The sequence below is a fragment of the Terrapene carolina genome, unplaced genomic scaffold (assembly GCF_002925995.2).
Source record: "Terrapene carolina triunguis isolate 2854851 unplaced genomic scaffold, T_m_triunguis-2.0 Scaffold112, whole genome shotgun sequence".
NCBI classification, from domain to species: domain Eukaryota; kingdom Metazoa; phylum Chordata; order Testudines; family Emydidae; genus Terrapene; species Terrapene triunguis.
In genome coordinates, this window is record NW_020664463.1 from 1,778,510 (window position 1) to 1,799,352 (window position 20,843).

At 41.3% G+C, this 20,843-nt stretch overlaps 1 protein-coding gene across 1 annotated transcript in view; it reads right to left on the reverse strand.

Annotated features, from left to right (window-relative positions):
* SLC15A5 (solute carrier family 15 member 5) overlaps positions 1-20,843 on the reverse strand; it is a 58,198-nt gene that overhangs the window by 21,816 nt on the left and 15,539 nt on the right. Inside the window, exons 4-5 of the mRNA XM_026652194.1 lie at positions 15,413-15,633; positions 9,353-9,539 (exon numbers count right to left, since the gene is read on the reverse strand). Coding sequence (XP_026507979.1) covers positions 9,353-9,539; positions 15,413-15,633 — 408 coding nt within the window. The remainder of the gene's footprint in view (positions 1-9,352; positions 9,540-15,412; positions 15,634-20,843) is intronic.

Genomic DNA, 20,843 nt, shown 5'->3' on the forward strand with positions numbered 1-20,843 from the left:
ATATGTTATTCTTATTATAACTGCTTTCCCTTTCCCCTTAAGCCATTTTTTAAAAGTGTGGCCTTTTTGCTTGATTGTGGCTTTTTGGACATCTAGTAAAATGTTCTTAAGCAATCCCCAATTATCATTTACATTTTTCTGTTTAAATTATTTCTCCCAATTGATTTAGCTCATAGTTGGTTTTAGATTTGTGAAATTGGCCCTTTTAAAGCACCAAGTATTAATTGTTTGGATTTGATTCAATTTATGTGCAAGCAGAATAAAGTCATGATCACTTGTACCTAAGCTACCACTAATTTTTAGTTCTGTGATCAGTTCCTCTTTATTTATCATGACAAAGTCTAATATAAAATCCCCTCTGTGCTGGATGCAACGCTTCTTGAGTTAGGAAGTTGTCATCTATAATTACTTAGAGATTCCAAGGATGGCAGCCTGAGACCTCCTTCACACATCACTCAAGGACTGACTGTATGGTAGGTTAGTGCACACAAGCTTGCTGGGCAGAAACAACCTGCATAGACATTGCTGCAGTGCAGTGGAAGTCACAGAGTGTGGCTTAGCATACTGCTCTTTCATGTACAGCTGGAGTGGGTGCTTCTGAAAAATGACCCAACTGGTCAGGGAAATGTTGTGCTCCTACTATGAGGCCAGGGGTTAGTTGTGGGTAATAAAGGTATTGTTACCAAGAAAACTACTAAAATATGTTTGTGTATTGAGTTTTATGAAGAATTTACATGGGGGAGCGGTTCCTCAATGACATTTTTTAATCAAGTTTTATCAAAAATATCTATTGAGGTAACAAATAACATAGGTAACAAATTATATTAATTGAAGAAAAACAATTAAACATGAACATAGTGCAAATTTAAGACCAATGGAACTATAGCATCGCCAAACTATGGAGTGGTCACAATCTCCTGTAAGTGATGATGTGTTCTTCTCCATCTCCAGGAGGTTGGTGGGGTGGTATTAGTTGTCAACATTTAGCGTGACCACTAGGGGGCATAGAACAAGGAGGTAAGACTGTGTAGGAAATAAAGTCAGTCTTCTTTTGCATTCACCCCAACCACAGGTGAGTCTCTAATCTCTACCTCGTGTCAGAGTGGGATTAAATAAACATCCATAAGATAACAGAACACCCCTACAAAAAGGGGGGAAAGGGAAACAGAGAAACAAGCCCTCCAGACAAGCCAGAACAGCCAAAAAACTGAACGGAGCTGGGAGAAAATGCAAAGAAGCCTGAAAACACAGAACCCAGAGAACTCTGTTATAGTGAGTCCAAGCTGCAACAGTGAGTGAGGGTAAGAAAGTGAAGCTAAAGCTAGGGACACAGCAACAACAGTTTGCTCCCTTAAAGGGCCACATCACCTCAATCCACACAGAGGCAAGAAAAAAGGGTGTGGGGGTGGAAACACTATAGTATAGGTAAAGTAGTAGAAGTGGCTACATCTTACCCAGCATTTTTTTAAATACCAACCCCAGCAGAATTTGATTTTCGTCACTCTGAGGGATGGCCACTCTGGGTAAGCAGATCCCAGATGTTCTGTCAGGCTTCCAGTTTACACCAGCAGTTAGAGGAGAAACAAGTTAATACCCTGCTGTATACAATGGGATCTGTAGAAGAGAATATTATCATTCCCAGAAGCCTCACAACTGCTCAGATGAAATAGTTCAATACAGTTGAAAAATTGTATAAGTATTTCTTGCCACACTGCAATGTGATTTTTTTGAGCAGGCACAATTTCACTTATACAAGCAAGAGAAGGGGAGTCAGTGAATGATTTCATAAACAGCCCTGCACAACTTAATCCAACGCTGTGGCTATGGGGAGATGAGTGAAGAATTTATCAGAGACAGGCTTACTTGAGGGCTGAGGGACAGCCAACTATCAGAAACACTTCAAAATGATCCTAATCTCACACTAGAGACAGCCAAGAACATAGTCCTCCAAAGTCGATACATAAAGAAGCAAGACATTCTTCTCAGGAGTAACTTTGAGGAAGAATCCACTGTAGATACCACAGATATGGGGAGGAAAATCTCTCAGAATGCCCAGAAACCAAACCTACCCAGACCAGTACAAGTACAAAGGGACCCAAGGAGAGTGATTGCTAACATGGAGTAAAGAAAAGGAATACAGCAAGAGCATGAAAGAATGCCCATGGTGTGGCAAACCACCTCACAGCAAACAGCTTTGTCCAACAAGAAACACCAAATGCAGAAAAGGTCTTTAAAAAAAGGGACATAATGCAGCAGTCTGCCAATCTAAATATATGGTAACAGCTGTCTTTCAAGAACACGACCCAAAAGGCACTCCTACTTTAGAGCCGTAGGAGATAACCAAAAAGAACCACCATTGATCATCCACAATTGCCTTGTGAAAATATAAAGCAAACTCCAAAATAGACACAGGCGTTGCTATAACAGTGATTTCAGAATAATTTTTCAGTAGGATGAAACCACCAACACGTCAAGAGCTAACAAAAAGATATTGAAACTCCTAGGACAGTCCCCATTAAATGTGAAAGGAAAATTTTTGGCCACTAACTCAGAAAGAAGACTACATCCAAAGAGGTCTACATTGTAGATGGCCTATGCACTGCGCTACTAGCCACCTACTAATCATAGCCCTAGAACCTGAGATCAGGAAGAGGTTCCCAAAATTATTCCAAGAACTGGGGGAAATGGAGGGAGAAACCACATTAAACTTATACCATTTGCTCTGTTGACACCCCCTCCCATTACTGCCCAGGGTGAAAGAAGAGTTCAGCTGCGTAGATCAGATGGGTATAATTTCCAGAATAGACACCCACCTGAATGGTGTGCTGGCATGGTAGTGGTCCCAAAGCCAAATGACAAAGTTTGGAACTGTGTAAACCTTACTAAGTCCAATAAGAATATCTGTAGTAGAGAGCAACATATACTCCTATATGTTGAACACAGTCTTGGACAACTAACTGAAACAGATGTCTTAAAATTGGATATTCCATCTGGGTTTTGGCAGATACCACTTGCTGCAGAATCTGCAATGTTAATGATCTTCATTATACCTTTTGGAAAGTTTTATTTCAATAGGCTACCATTTGGAATACCATCTGCTCCTGAACACTTCCAAAGGACAATGTCAACTCCTGGAAGGGGTTTTCTGCCAAATGGATCCTTATCTCATTATTTACTGATTGACCCTACATGACCAACATCTGTTTACAGTCCTGGAAAAACTGGAGAAAGCAGGACTAACAATGACAAGTGCAAATTGTAAAAAGGCAGAATCTCATTTCTAGGCCAGATCATTGATGGGCAAGGATCAGATCAGATCCAGAGAAAGTGCAAGTGATTACCCAGGTAAAGGAGCCTCAAAGTGTCAATGAAGTATGTTGATTCATGGGTATGGTGACACTCCTGGGAAAATTCCTACTTCACCTGGTGGTGAGTTTGAAGCCATTATGAGAATTCATGAATTCACAAAATGCTCGGTATTGAGGACATTCAGAGAAATAAAGCAAGACCTGAGCAATACACGAGTTTGAGTCCTATGTAAGCCAAATAAAACCACTACAGTTTCAGCTGATGCCTCATCTTAGGGGATGGGACAGACCTCCTTCAGGAACAATCAACACTGTGGTGCCCAGTAGCATATGTCTCATGAGCACTAACCAATACATAGCAGCACTGCACAAACAGAAAAAGAAGCCCTAGCCACTGCATAAGCTTGTGAACATCTCTGATAATAATCCTCAGTTTTCCTCTAGGATCCTGGAGGGTATGTCTACACAGCTCACAGAAGCGACCCTCCCAGCCTCGGTCAACAGACTTGGCTTTGCAGGGCTTGTGCTCTAAAAACAGCTGTGTAGACAGCGCTTTGAAGTTGTGGCTCAGGCTGGAGCTTGGCTCTGAAGCACGGGAGTCAGGAGGTGGTCGTGACCTTTGTAACAAAAGGTGCTCCATCACAGCTGTTTGCCTCTGCATTGTGTCCTTTTCTAGGGTCAGCTACTCCATTTTGAGCCTTTGTGATTGCTCCAGGAAACCTTTTCTACACACTTCCCTCTTTGCAGTGCCTCATTCCTTGAACATATCCTTGTGTCCTTTTTTCCCTCCCATCAGAGGTTTGTCAGCCTCTCAGCAGGTGATAAGTCCCCTATATGCATGGAGCAGTGTGTTACAGGTGCTAAAGGGAGTCAGAAAAAACACAAGTACATACTGTATCACTCCTAGTCTCCATGCTGACAATGATAAAATATTGCTTTTCCTCGCAATTTTGGAATGTGGAATTCTCTTCCCACTCTGGCTCATTTTGAGATGGTAAGACATTTTCCAAATTACTTCCCTCTTGTATAGGACCCTTTAAAAATGCTGGCTGGGTGGGTGAAGGGGTCAGCAAAGGGCAGATTGTTAATTACAAGTGCACCTCTGCTGGCTGTCCTTCTGTTGGTGGATGTTACCCTCAGGCAGGTCCTCAGGACACATAGAAGAGACTCGTTCAGAAAGGCAATGGGCAAACCCAGAAAATATGCAGTGCTGGCCTTGACCAGGATGATGTCCCTCCCAGCTAGTGCAGGAGTAGACGGGAAACACTAGTTATATACGCAGTCTTGAGAGAACTACTTTGCCTTGCAATGTGCATGTCAAAATAGGGCTCTGGCTTTGACTTAAATTCTCTTTTATGACACTCACAAATCAGCATAAAGTATACTGCAAAATAAATAGAATCCTGCAATAATTGCTCTAATTCCAAGGATTTCTGATAACCATGAATGCCTTAAAACTCCCCTTGCATTTACTTCAAAATTTCAAGTTGGCTAAAAGCTGAGGCCACTAATGGCACTGTGAGCCAAGCACAAGGGATGATGCTGTGGATGATGGGGGAGGAAAGGAGAGCATCTCAGGAAGGGGGAAAATGAAGCAGCAAGTGTTGCTGATGGTTGTGGGATTTAATACTCCAAGGAAATAAAACATTCTCTCTTTAAATCTGTGGCACAAATGCCATTTTGAGCAAGTTGCAGGGTGAAGGGGTTAAAAATCCAGCAGAAAGAGAGAGGCTACTGGTGTAACTAACATGGCGGTAGACAGCTGCTTTACCCAGAAAAAAAGTTGTTTGAATTCCTCTGTATTGTTGTATTGTAATACGGCACACAGTAATTAGTGGTACAACTCCCATCCACTGCATTTTCAGGTTGGCTGCTGGTAGAGCTCTCTTCAACAGCAGTTTCAGTATGGCTGGCCACATGGAATTCTTGTATAATCTCTGAATCTGCTGTGTCGTACTGTTCTTGGGTGCCCAGAAAAATCTCCTCCTGATCAGACCTCCTCCTACACATGGGGTCAAGGGCCCTTTCCATATTGTCTTGGACACTTTGTGGAAAACTATCCATCATATCATTCTTAGGTGTGGTGGTAGCATTGCTTGTAAAAAATGAGGTCCAGGTCATTGTAGTATGGGTGGGTAGTGGGAGCATTACTAGAGGCCCACTCTTGTTCCTTGCTTTTGGGTACTTCTGCTGGAGCTCCTTTGCTTAGACTTGGCACTGAAACCAGCTCTGGGAGCATGACCTCTCTTCATTTGTTCTGACTGTGTCCTGATGAGGTTTGCATTCCGATAACTTCATCAGATGGGACTAGCTCTCCAAAAAGGTCAATCAAGTCCAGGAGCTCTGCAGCGGTCTGTAGGGAAGCATGGATGCTTTAATGGGTTTGTGACCTTACCACTACCTGGTATTGGAACGGGGCACTTCTGACTGCATGCCATCATTTAAAGGGAGAAAGAACATCTGGCCAAGATGACCCTGAAGCAGTGGATGGTACAGAGAGAGGCCAATCCAGGTGTGGGATAGCAGTTGGAGTACTGCCAGAAATAGTGTAGTTAGGAATTGGATGTAGTGGTAGCCTTGGCTGCATAAATAGGGAAATATTAAGTAGCAGCAAGGAGGTAATATTATCTTTGTATTTGGCACAGTTGTGACTGCTGTTCAGTTCTGGTGTCCACAATACAAGAAAGAAGTTGAAAAATAGTAGATGGTTCAGAGAAGAGCCATAAGAATGATCAAAGGATTAGAAAACAAAATCTGTCTTATAGTGACAGACTCAAGGAGCTCAGTTTATTTAGCTTAACAAAGAGAATGTGATTTGATCACAGACTAAGTACGTACATGGGGAACACATATTTGATAAAGAGCTCTTCAGTCTAGCAGGCAAATGCTGGAAGTATGAAGTTAGACAAATTCAGACTGGAACAGTGAGGATAACTAGGTATTGGGACAACTTACCACGGGTTGTGGGGATTGTTCATCACTGGCAATTTTAAAATCAAGATTAGTAGTTTTTTTTCTAAAAGATCTGTTCTAGTTCAAAGAGAAATTCATTTAGAGAAGTCCTACAGTCAGTGTTATGCAGGAGGTCAGACTAGATGATCACTGTGGTCCCTTCTGGCCTTAGAATTGATTAATGTGTAGCACGAACCATGGCATGAACAAATGGTGAAGTAGAGTTACTCCTGTTCCAAAGGGGATTAATTACTGTGACCTAAAATGCTGAATAATTCACTTTTAAAAAAATGCTGTGTGTGGACGCAAGGCACTTGAAGGTGAATAAACTTAAATTAATGCGATGTATGATCCCTGTGTAGCCATGCCCTTAGGGACAGAATAGCAGGGCTTTAGCTGAGGTTTTTCCAAGAGAAGGTCCCCTGAGTGCAGTTTGTGATCTTCGTTCAAAGGAACAGAACTTGTGCACATCCTGTAAACAAATTGCACTAATATCTTGATTCTGCCTCACCTATTTTCCAGTGGGAAAACTTTTGCCTGCAAAATTAAAGAATCCTCTACCAGAAATCTTTAAGAGCCCTAAAGTGTGTTATTACTGGCCAAGAGACAACATTTCCTACCTCTAGTTGAGCCAAAAATGCATTAAATATCAACCTAACCTAGGAATTACCATGCAGTCCATCTAATCCAGTCTCTTATCTGCAACAGCAGCCAATTCCAGTTGCTTCAGAGGAAGATGCATGAAATCCTACAGTAAGCAATTATGGAATAGAGAAAGTTTATTCCTAACTCCCCTTTATATCCTGCAGCAAAAGGATTAATATCACTTTATTTTTAAAAATCCTTATTGTACATCTGGATATTATCATTATCCACATATATGGCCATTTCTTTTTTGAATCCTTGTCACTTTATTGAATCAAGAAATATAAGAATTCCACAAATATGAGAAATAATCTTAAAGAAGTTGACTGAATACATGCATGTCTCAGAGAGAGGTTCAGGTTCAGAATAAGTTTGGGGATAAGATTTAGGTTCGCTAATTTTTCATATCAGTTCAATCATCCCTAATTTATAAAAAGAAAACAATGTTTTTGGAAGATCTAATATAGTCTATTGGGTAAATAGAATTTTTAAACATTCTGCATATAAGGATTTACATGACAAACCACAATAGTTCCAAAGGTAATGTTACTGTTGGATTAATAATGCATAGTTTATATTATTTATGCAGTTACATCTTTAAAGATTTTTAGTCTTTAGCCAGGTTCTTTGATATTAACCTGATCATGAATAAGTAATATATAATGTAGTAGGTTAATGTTTTATTGTAACTTTGTCTTAATTTTTTTTTAAAGTTTCTCTAATATCACTGTTATTGGGTTTCTTTTCTGTTATGAAATTTGCATTTGAATGCATTAGGACCTGGCTTAAAACCAACAGCCTATTTACACTTTCAATTTTGCTCCTGCAAATAATTGTGAACCTAATTAACTTCTGGCACAAAATGCTGGCACTTTCAGCTCTAGCAGATTTGCAGGTGCAATCATGAGTTAGATATCTAACAGCCATCGCTTGCACCCACAGTTAATTGCACCTCAAGTTATTTGTGGGCACAAAATGGGAGGCTATTTTTAAAAATGGAACCATTAAGAATAAGCCACCTCATGTATTCTGCTGCAGTAAAGAACAATAAGATAGCACCCTAGCACCCATTTGGAATTTCCATGGTTTTAAGGAAAACATTATTATCTGAATGTACTTTTTGTGGTTTAATTTAGATGTTTTTTTGAAAACCAGGGTTAATTGCCACCTGCTGGGTTATACGCTTCTAGTTTGTGTAAGACTTAATAACAGCCTTAATTGGTCTAACTTTAGTCAGATTAATACTTCTGCATTTCAGCACTGACTGTGCTCCATGCCACAGGGCACTGAATTAATACAGAAGAGGAAATACTGGTTTATGAACAGTTTTGTCTGAAAAGTTTACACTGCAGGGTGGATGATAAAATAAACAGGAATAGAGTTCGCTTTGTCTGGAAATCCTTGTGACTGGAGACAGATTTAAATAAATAAATGGGTGAACATTGTTCTTCTCAGATATGAACTGACAAGGGATGAGTTCCAAATTTGCAAAATTTGTCTCTAGATGGGAAATGCACCAACATTTTGGGAGAGATTTAGAATCATGGTTATTGCTTGACCTCTTACAGAAATAGAGCCTACTGGGAATTTCAGATTTTGATCCAGATTTAGACTGGAGAAGGTAGCCGAGACACTAGGTCTGACAAGCTCTGACTCTCAATTGGACTGCCCCAGGGACCCAAACAAGAACTGCTTTTGCTCACTTTGAACTGTAATTGTTAAAGACTCTGTACCTAGGGCATCTGCAAGCTTTTCCTTTCCTACCAGCCCCAGTAAAATACCCTTTCACTTAGGCATTTGTCTGAGTGGTTATTGGGCCCCACCAGGGCTATTGCCTACAAGGCCTAGCGGCTGAAGCACCTACACTGGTTGCCTCTGAGTGGTGTACACCGAGCACATGACTGGCACCCAAGGACTTTGGTGTGTTCTAGCACTGCGCAGCCACAACAACTACACATTTGTAAATGTTTCATGGTTATATTTACAGAGGGTAAAGACAAGACACAACTTTTCATACTCGGAAAACCAGGCATTATAGGAATCAAACTGGAACTAGCAGAAACCTTTTAGGTGGTTAGCAAATTCTCACCGAGGGACTCAGGACTGTCCCTCTAGTACATCCTTGAGTGGTCTGTCTCAAAACTTTTTGTCTGTTTTTAGTGGCTCATGGCAAAATGATTTCCCCCAACCTGTCTCTAAATGGAGGTGGAGACCTTTTCTTAATCACCAGCATGTTTCCTTGGCTCAGTTACAGCCAATCATTTCAAGTAGTATCCATCCTGGGGACAACCCCAAAACAGTTGGTTTTCCATCTCAGCGTTCATAATTTCATATACGCTGATAGCGTCATCCAGCAAGTGCACCCTTCTTATCCATCAGCTAGTTTAGTATTTCAATCAGGAATGAAATGCAGATGAAGACCCTATACGTATGTATTTCATACTCACTAATGTAAACTGTTGGAGAGCGTCTGCCTCTCTTGGAACTCAATAGATGAGTGTTGATGCATTCCAAAACAGGAGCAAGGATTAATAAGGGTATGATGCTTATCACATTCATTGCTGCAATTGGCAAGAGAAATCCATTCAAATTCAAGTTGGAATTCATGGTCTGGAGATAATATCCTGAAGGAATCTGCATTGGGGAAAAACCCTGTTTATTAGTATACTAGTTTTAGGCTTTTTTGAAGGGACAAAATTCTAATATATTTGGAAACCTCTTCCAAATGGATCTTGTTCCATCTTCTCTTCTTCAAGTTGAAATGCTACTTGCAGATCTGTTACTAGACTCTCAAAGAGAAGGCCCAACCATAACAAAATTAATCAATTATCTGCCTGCTGTTGTGATGCTGTCATCGTCATCCTCTGTTGAGAGCTAAATTTTTACCTCCGTTTCAATTGCCCCTCAGTATAACAGGATCAGCAAATATGACCATTGAGTATCAGCTTCTTTGTCTATCCTTCATTAAAGCGATTGATTGAACTCATAGCAGTAACTCTGAAAGAAGTTTTAGTTGCTCCTTATACTGCAGGAAAACAATTTTTTTTAATAGAATTGATCAGCCACAAACCTCCCATAGGAAAGTGAGACATGAACTTATTTTACAGAAAAAAACAAGCAGGAATATATCATTATAAAGACAGCAGTAATTTTTTAGATACCCATGTCAGCAAGTCATATCTAACAGATGCACCAGTATGATGTACAGGATGAATATTTGGCCATGCTCTTTAGAACCAGACTAACACTTGCAAAACTTGATTGATAAGCATAACAGTAATAAACAGCATTTCTCTGTATTTCTAGGTCAGTAAATGAAGAGAGAAACTGATAATTGGAAGGAGAGAGGCCCACTAGTGCCAGTCCCCCAAGTCCAGTGAAATCAAAGTAGATTTATAGGATCCGATTGGTGTATCCCACCACAACAGGGGACAGTTTGTATTTCTTTTGTATCTTACAATGAAGGTCTATCTAGGTGTAGCGCTCCCCTCCACCCGGTTACCTTCTTTAATGCCAATCTGCTTACAGATTTTGATGGACAGGTCTGGGTTCTTCTGGATCCCGCCACCCACTCAGCAGGGTGTATCTTCTTTATCTTTTCCTATGAATTTATTTGGTGGTGCCTCCAACCCCCTCGCTCTTTCCTGGAAAGGTCAGCAGGGCAGGTTGGGAGGAAAATTCTAACCACAGGGTAATTCCCCACTTATTTGCTAGATAGTTGGAGACTTCCAAGAAATAACACAAACACATACAATATATTCAACACAATAATTATATTAAACAGGAGACAAATATAACATAACAGGGTAAAACACTATTTTTAGGTTCACCAGTGCCCACGCTGCTAATACCTGTGATTTTCCCCAGTCATGTGACTTGATGTAGCAAATGTAAGATTAGTGTCCCATTGGTACGCATTCTTTGTTGGAGCCCTTGATGACCTATAACCACAAAATTCTTCTCTGCAGTGGTTTAGCAGTGTGGCTGATGGGGTTCAGTACAGCTCAAAGGACTTACAAGTGGGAGGTGGTGGTAAATCCCTCCAGAGGTTTAATATGCAGCAGGTTATAAAATCCCCAAACCCTCACTCCCTGGCTTGAGGACACAGTTCAGGGAGTAGGGGTCCCCAAAACAAATTCCCTGACTGACTAACTAAAAGATGGTGCACTCACAAACTCCACGAATGATCCTCAGGTTCGGAGATGACGCTGGACTCCTCAGTCACTGCAGAGGGGCTGATCTCTGCTGGCTGGGATCCTCTTCAGGCAGGAATCAGGCTGCTTCGGTCCCAGGATTTCCCCTCACCACAAAGGGGTACAGGGCTCAAGGTGCAGATTACACAACTGTACTAAAATCCAAACTGTAGTCTCCTAGCCAAGTGTCCAGACACACACACAACAGGCAACAGCCCTGAACTAGTGGACAGAGCAGAGCTGACCATGTGGTGACTGGTCTCACCTCGGGAGCTGGAGGGCTAACTCAGCCTGGCTGGGGAAGTTTCTCAGCAAAACTCTACAAACTGGGAATCAACAGTGGAGAAGGAAAAGCCCAGCTGAGGGATCTTGCTTTCAGGTCCCTAGAGGCCAGTTCTCAGGAGGAACCTTGCATGCAGGCCTGGGACTCACCACACAGCCAGTCCTGCCCTTGCCCTGGCTGGCTCCAGACTGACTCAAAAAATGGTTTATCCCCTTTCCTGAACTCCCTAGGAAGGGCATCTCACTCCCTTTTGGTTGCCAGGCAGACTCCGAGTTTGCATTGGCCCCCCCTCCCTACCAGGGACAATGTGCCTCTCCCTGAGATGCCAGCAGACAGAGTCCCAGGAATCAGGTAATCTCCCTGGGGGCCACATAGGTTTTTACAAAGTCACTCATCATCATGGTATCAGAGCAGTTCTTACCAAAGTTAAGAAACAAGTCTCTTTCTTTTCTAGCCTCATACCTTATAAACATTGATGAATTAAGCCTCACAATCCCTACATGCAGCAGGGAAGTATCATTATACAGACTGATAGGGGGAGAGAGAGAGAGATGACTTGCCCAGGTCACACAGAACAGCTGGGTATAGAACCCAGATCTCTTGATGCCTACCCCTGTATCTTTACCACAAGTCTATGCCTTCTACTCCTGCTAACTCTCCAGAATAAGATGAATCTCTCAGTAAACCCAGTTATCTGCTGATAAACCCAATGTAAATCAATTCAATTAAATGCATTTGAGCAAGAATCTCTGATTTGACAAATGTATGAAACTAATGTTATTTACATTAGCTTTGTTTTCCATAATTCTTTCAGATGAGACATAAAACTGAGGTCTGGAGCACTTACACAGAGGACCCCATGGTGCTTCTCATAACATCATCATGTTAATCTTGGTTTCCTGGGGAAATTCCAACTCCGATAATTACTTTCCAATTACTTAAGCCTCTTGCTGCTTCAGTTAGATCTAGTATCCAATTGCTGTCCTAAATTGTTGTTCAGTGTTGTTAGGCATTCCTAAAACAGTTGCCATGTTTTCACCTTTAAAGGTGTCTGCAAGTCAGTGGCGGACAAAATGATTCCAGGTTTCAGCGTAGCAGCCGTGTTAGTCTGTATCCACAAAAAGAACAGGAGTACTTGTGGCACCTTAAAGACTAACAAATTTATTAGAGCATAAGCTTTCGTGGGCTACAGCCCACTTCTTCGGATACATATAGAGTGAAACATATATTGAGGAGATATATATACACACACATACAGAGAGCATGAACAGGTGGGAGTTGTCTTACCAACTCTGAGAGGCCAATTAAGTAAGAGAAAAAAAAACTTTTTAAGTGATAATCAAGATAGCTCAATACAGACAGTTTGATAAGAAGTGTGAGAATACTTACAAGGGGAGATAGATTCAATGTTTGTAATGGCTCAGCCATTCCCAGTCCTTATTCAATCCTGAGTTGATTGTGTCTAGTTTGCATATCAATTCCAGCTCAGCAGTCTCTCATTGGAGTCTGTTTTTGAAGTTTTTCTGTTGTAAGATAGCCACCCGCAGGTCTGTCATTGAATGGCCAGACAGGTTAAAGTGTTCTCCCACTGGTTTTTGAGTATTATGATTCCTGATGTCAGATTTGTGTCCATTAATTCTTTTGTGTAGAGACTGTCCGGTTTGGCCAATGTACATGGCAGAGGGGCATTGCTGGCACATATCACATTGGTAGATGTGCAGGTGAACGAGCCCCTGATGGTATGGCTGATGTGATTAGGCCCTATGATGATGTCACTTGAATAGATATGTGGACAGAGTTGGCATTGGGCTTTGTTACAAGGATAGGTTCCTGGGTCAGTGTTTTTGTTCAGTGATGTGTGGTTGCTGGTGAGTATTTGCTTTAGGTTGGGGGGTTGTCTGTAAGCGAGGACAGGTCTGTCTCCCAAGATCTGTGAGAGTAAAGGATCATCTTTCAGGATAGGTTGTAGATCTCTGATGACGCGCTGGAGAGGTTTTAGTTGGGGGCTGAAGGTGACAGCTAGTGGTGTTCTGTTATTTTCTTTGTTGGGCCTGTCTTGTAGGAGGTGACTTCTGGGTACTCGTCTGGCTCTGTCAATCTGTTTGTTCACTTCAGCAGGTGGGTATTGTAGTTTTAAGAATGCTTGATAGAGATCTTGTAGGTGCTTGTCTCTATCTGAGGGATTGGAGCAAATACGGTTATATCTTAGAGCTTGGCTGTAGACAATGGATCTTGTGGTGTGTCCTGGATGGAAGCTGGAGGCATGTAGGTAAGTATAGAGGTCAGTAGGTTTCCGGTATACGGTGGTATTTATGTGACCATCGCTTATTAGCACAGTAGTGTCCAGGAAATGGACCGCTTGTGTGGATTGATCTAGGCTGAGGTTGATGGTGGGATGGAAATTATTGAAATCATGGTGGAATTCCTCAAGGGCTTCTTTTCCACGGGTCCAGATGATGAAGATGTCATCAATGTGGCGCAAGTAGAGTAGGGGCGTTAGGGGACGAGAGCTAAGGAAGCGTTGTCCTAAGTCAGCCATAAAAATGTTGGCATACTGTGGGGCCATGCGGGTACCCATAGCAGTGCCGCTGACTTGAAGGTATATATTATATATTGTCCCCAAATGTGAAATAGTTGTGGGTGAGGACAAAGTCAATGATTCCAGTTTGTTCAGGACTTTTAGGGTTATTCAGAATGTTAAATCTCTTTAAAAAAAAAAGAAAAGATTTTCCACTGCTCATCTCCAGAGGAGGATACAAACTATGCAAAAACCTAAGGTGAACAAAGAAATGGTGGCTGAACTCAGAATGGTTGCTGCACAACTTATAGACCTCTGGTTTCTGTTACCAATTGCACATGAAAGTTGATGTTATTAATAGGAATAACATTATCAGCAGGAATCACAGGCACACAAATCTGTTCATAATATAGAGAAAGCGCTATTCATCTTTACAGAAGCAATATTAATCGATTGCCTAATCAAAGAAAAAGCTCAAGCCTTGAAATCATTGCTTCCTCTGCATCAAGTACAAAAATCATCCCCTTCAAAATTTTTGACTCCCTTTTCAAATACATGCCTGAATATTCTGACTATAATCAATGTCAATAGAGGTTCATTGTCACCTTGTAGTGGCTAGTAATGTCAAGTGTCAACATCAACTTTTTTATTTTTAGGAAAAGGCTGTCTCAGGAATGACTGTCAATAATAGCAGTATAATTAAGATATGGTATTTTAAGATTTTTTTTCCTCAAGCAGCCTAGCACTATGCACTAATTTTAGCACCAATCAGTGGAAGTGAAGTGCAAAGCCTGCTCAGTAACATACAGCTAAGCAGGTTGCCACAGGGTAAACTACCTTGAAAACTTCTGCTTAACCTGGAACATCCAGTCAAAAAATCATGTCTACCTAAGTAGATCTGCATGACACTTTCACATTTATACAGCACCTCTTCCCCAGAAGCAGAGAGACCCCCTACACAGGCTGTGAAAGGATCACTTTATCCACCACTGAAATACACCCACCTCTGGGGCGGGACACACCAGCAACACATCCCCTCCAGCGCAGTATAAAGAGCATACAACTAGGACTACAGAGAAAGTCTGCGGTGGAAAATATCAAATGAATTACAATTTGTTGAGGAAATTGGAGATAATGGTATTTCTAACGAGCACTGGTATTCTGTCTTTAATAACCACAAGTGCGTAGGTCCTCACCTGAATCACAGCAACTCCAGCAGCAGAGCACCCTAGCACTGGGTACTAGAACAATAATGATTCAAAGAAAAAAGTAGCACGTACTGGTCTTCCTGCGTCACCTGAGGCTCTCTCCCAAGTGCTGACCAAGCCAATCATCCTTAGTTTATGAGAGTCAATGTGGCCATAGCCTGGTAAGTTTTAGTAAATCAAGACTACTGTACTGGTAAAGCAGCTGTTGAAGACCATACCAAGAAACTAGATATACAATTGTATTAAATATATTTCATCATATTTTAATAATCATGGGAATTTAGGATTAAAAGCTTTTTACTCACCTGAATGATGCACATTCTATATAGAATTTGAAAGGCAAAGAGCGGAAAGAGCCTGACAAGCAACTTAGTGCTTTCCACATGAGTCTCACTGTACCAGCCACCATAGTTTTCCTTGGCAAGATCTAACCAGCTTGTCACATCTCCACGAAGGTGGCGGTATCTCACACAGCACATTTTCAGTGCATTAGCAACTACCCCAAAGGTGGTCAGCTGGGAACTACCTGCGAATGATCAGAGACATCATGCATCAGTACGTTTTACTTGCTGCCAAACTGAAGACAAGCCAAATCGCTTTTGGAACAAAATACAACTGGGTATGATTTATCTTGGTCATTTCCAAAGGATGTAGCAGACCAGATTTGTTCCAATGCGTTCATCTTTACAAGACAACTTGAACATATAGGGCCAAGTTTGGTTGCAGCATCCACCCTAAACTGCCCTACTGAAGGTATACAGGTTGTGGCCTTGTCTTCAGTAGGAAGAATGATTTTTTTTTAATACCCGTTAACACTTTGGAATGATTTATTGTTATGGCTGAGCAGGTACTATATTAATATTTTCCTTTGAATGTGTTTTGTATTGATTTGATCTGGGTCGTTTTCCATTAAAGCCAGTAGTGAGCCCGCCAACAATACTGTCAATGAAAGAGGGAGGCACTGGTGGATTGAGGTATGGCTCAGCGGATGCTAATGGGATAGAGAACTTGTTATGGTCATATTTCATGGCCAGGTTAGTCGTTATTAAAAATATTACCTTCTGATGGCCATGTGATAGGCTGTCTGAAATAAATTAGGGGTTCTCAGTCTAGTTCCTAGCAAAACAACAAAAACCTCAACCGCAATTACCATCCTTGTTGTCAGTCTCAGAGAAACCAGCAATGGTACAAGTATGGAAACTTAGACAGGAAGGATGGTTCAGTCATTCGGTCCTAGCCTAGGGCCTGGGAGTCCTGGGGTCACATTCCTGCTCTGCCTGTGCAATCTCAGGCAAATCACTTACTCTCTGTGCCTCAGTTCCCAATCTGTCAAACGGGGTAATAGCACTTCTCTACCTCACAGTGGTGTTTGAGTCACTTGGATACTACAGTAAAGGAGGGGTAATATGAGTATGATTGGATAGATAGATAGGTAGATAGATAGATAGATCTTAAATGCCTTTATCCCACAAAGGTCATCCCAGGGTTGAGACATACTGACAGGGAGGTGTGAGGTAAGTTTGCACTGCTGCTGCCTGGGGCCTATTTCATTTATTCATGGTGGAGTTCATCTCCTGAGTTGGCACCTATCACAAACACTGTATTTATTCACTTAATGCCAGGAAAGAACTAAGAAAGCAATGGCTATTGGCTAATCACGATTTAAACCCACTCTCTGGCTGCTTAGTATCCACAGCTGGACTGTTGGCATTGATAAATAAGATCTCCCTAACAGAGAGGGAAATATACAATATGGATCCAAGTTATCGAGTCTTCTGGCTTACGTACTCTTTTTAAAAAAAAAAGTTTTGAGGTCTAAAAACATAACCAAGAAGAAAAAGCAATCTTTATAGGAGTGTTCAAATTAAGATAAACTGATCAGAAAAAAGGAAGAGGGTATAGATTCTGGATTCTCTAATCAATATGAAGAGGCCTTTTAGAAGTGAAAATGGACATTAGAGAACTTGCGTAAGGGTATAGTTTTCATCAGCTGTCGTGATTTGGGGCTGTAGCTAGCTATCTCTAGCTTTTTGCCCCACAGTTGACATTGTGTCATTACAAAGAATGCACTCATTTACAGGAGGTGCAGTTACAGCCTAGTCCTGTGAGAAGTAAGGAACCCTAGACTCCTCTTGAAATCAGCCCTTTCAGGAGATTAAGGTCTTAGACAGCTGTACCCATTTATTAAATAGGTGGACAAGATGAATAAAGAAAAATGTTACACCTTAAGAAATGTTTGCGTTGTAGCATATCCAGTTTATTGCAGATTACACTTGGAAACAACCACCATTAAAAAATTCAGACTTAAGTTCCATTATTCACATTGGAAAGAAGATTTAACATGGATGACAGGTTATTGTCGAGCCCCGACATTTCAATGCATTTCTTATTAGAACAATTTCCCTCCTTTCATAATACAATCTGAGAATCAACCGCTTATGAAGATCTAGAAAATATTTTGTTCTGCACAAGAGTAAGAAGGCAATGATGTATTTACTTGCAGTATACTATTTAGCTACTAGATATTTCTGAACAATGTGTAGAGTTCCAGACGGGTTGTGGTCCCTCCCTGGTAAACAAGACAGACAAATCTGGAACTCAACCTGTGTATGAAGCTTGTTTATCTGTAGTTGCAGTTTTGTTTAAATGAACAACTTGGGTGAAATTCTGGCCTCAGTGATGTCAATAAAAGCTTTGCCACTGATATTAGTAGTGCCAGGAGTCACCCCTGCTTTTTAAGGAGGAGTGTAATTTCAGAGAAATACACTGTTCGAATTTTGACATTAATTGAAGCAGTAATTCAGGAAGGCATGGGGTAAGAAGGGCAAAGGGAGAAGGTACAGAAATCATATGATATGCAGCACTATCATTGCAACAGATATCTGTTCTACAGACATAACCATGTACCTCAGTATATATCAACATTATCCATTTCATGTTTATACATGTTGAGATTTTTAACGTTTCCTTGGAAATGTACATCTGTTTAGACACTAAAATAAAAACGTTTAGAAAGCAATCTTTCCCCTTCTTTATACTTACAGCTTTTGGCTCTGATGTTCTGCTACTCTGACCTTGATCTAATCATGAATATCTATGCTACTTAATTATAATAAAAAGCCTACATTGTACTCTAGATGGTAGACACACATTTTTTCTCATCTTTGGTCACCTGCCAGTTCTTAAAATTATAGCAGTGGGAAGAAATGCAAATGAAGTCAATGCTTGACCGCTAAACATGATGGAATGCATGGTCCACATTGGAAATGTTACCTTAAAATAAAAAGGGAGCATATATAAAAATCATTTCTTTAAGGTCACCTCTGAATTTGAATTATGGCTCTAAAGAATTTCCAATGTAGTCATTTTATTGGAAGGAGCCAAAATAAGGATTAAAAGCCCTCAGATTACTACTCCAAAAATGGGCAATTCTGTTGAAACTTGCAAAATATTAATTAAACCAAACAACATTCGTTCAGAAAAACATTAAGCAATGATATACAAACAAGTGCTGCCTGTGCTGACTTTGTAGGGCAATTAACATTTTTGTAAGGCCACTTCTATTACCAAAAAGTTCTTGGTATCTCTTGTTTTCTTTGCTGTGACCATAAGGAACCGAGTAAATCTTGCTTCGGTGCTGTGAATTTTCCATAACAGACAGGCTGGCTCAAGCTGCAAAGTTCAGATACAAATTTCCTCATGCTAAGTACATTCAGATCCACGGCTTTTGTTCAGATATGTCCTTGGTGTCAACATGCCATGAGCCAGAATCTCCACTGTCTTCAGTTTCTGGCAGGAATTTTCAAAAGAGTCCACTGAAAAAAAATCAATGGGATTTGGGTCCCTAACTTCCTGAGGCTCCTCTGAAAATCCCAGCCTCTGTTCTTTGCACCTGTACACATTACGTGCAACACTACCAATGTGATTTGATAAAGCTTATACTTGTGCAAAACGGGAGTAAAATACTATCCAGAGCGCAAAGTAGTAGAGACTCAGAAGAGGTGTGTGATTTGCTGACTCATTGTTGCACGTGACATTGCCCCACCTTGATAGGGTGACAGATAGCAACTGTGAAAAATCGGGACGGGGTGAAGGGTAATAGGCGCCTATATAAGAAAAAGTCCCCCAAAATGGGACTGTCCCTTTAAAAATGGACAATCTGGTCACCCTACACCTTGACCTTAGGGTACAGGGAATGGTTCTCAGAGGACGCAGTTCTCGGGGGGGGAGGGAGGATAGCTCAGTGGTTTGAGCATTGGCCTGCTAAACCCAGGGTTGTGAGTTCAATCCTTGAGGGGGCCACTTAGGGAACTGGGGTAAAAATCTGTCTGGGGATTGGTCCTGCTTTGAGCAGGGGGCGGGACTAGATGACCTCCTGAGGTCCCTTCCAACCCTGATATTCTATGATTCTATGACTTCAGCATGGGGCCTGAGCAGCCCTGACAGTAGCCAGCCTTGTCAGGGAGACTGGTGTGATGTTGTGCAGTCTACATGGTTTTATAAAAATATAAGTGAATATAATGCAACTGGGATATGCTTCGTGCAAAAGGTCTCTTGTAAGGTATCATTACAAAGTGCATAATCTACTGAGTATGATCATCTGATTTGTATAAATGTACCACTCTGGTATCTAAAACTAGAAATATAAAATGTAACTCTGAGGGCCTATTGTAATTATGTAAAGTGTGGGCCATTAATGATGGTTTGGAATCTTGATGACTCCCATTGTCTGCAGATGGCTGTGTTTACCTGTGAGTCTTCCTGTATATGTGTGTGCTGGCAAGTGAGTAATGAAGTCTTGCAGTGACATGTGATCATGTCACCTGAACTGGAATCCATCTTTAACCTGGTGCTTTTCCAGTGAGGGGGGGTGAAAACCCAGAGGGACAAAGAGTTCCCGCCTTATGCAAAAGATATATAAAGGGGTGGAAGAGAACAGAGAGGGGAGAGGAGCCATCATGGAGAAGCCCCTAGCTAACACCTAAGCTGGAACAAAAGCTGTACCAGGGGAAAGAATTGTGCCCAGGCCTGGAAGGTGTCCAGTCTGAGAAAAACTTACTGAAGCATCTCTGAGGGTGAGATTATCTGTATTTAGTTTGATTAGGCATAGATTTGCGCATTTTATTTTATTTTGCTTGTGACTTACTTTGTTCTGTCTGTTACTACTTTGAACCACTTAAATCCTACTGTCTGTATTTAATAAAATCACTTTTTATTTAGTAATTTACTCAGAGTATGTATTAATACTTGGGGGAGCAAACAGCTGTGCATATCTCTCTATCTGTGTTATAGAGGGCGAACAATTTATGAGTTTGCCCTGCATAAGCTTTATGCAGGGTAAAACGGATTTATCTGGGTTTAGACCCCATTGGGAGTTGGGCATCTGAGTGCTAAAGACAAGCACACTCCTGTGAGCTGTTTTTGGGTAAACTTGCAGTTTTGGGACAAGTGATTCAGACCCTGAGTCTGTGTTGGAGCCAGACAGGAGTGGCTGGCTCAGCAAGACAGGGTGCTGGAGCCCTAAGCTGGCAGGGAAAACAGAAGCAGGGGTAGTCTTGGCACATCGGGTGGCAGCTCCCAAGGGGGTTTCTGTGATCCAACCCGTCACAACTGGTTTTATCCTCAAAAGGAAATAGCACAAATTCCAGGGAAGCTTTGTCTTGTCTCAGCTTAGGTGAATTGTATTTGAAGCAGGTAGGAGAAGCCACCTGATCACAGCATCATGGGGTTGAATCT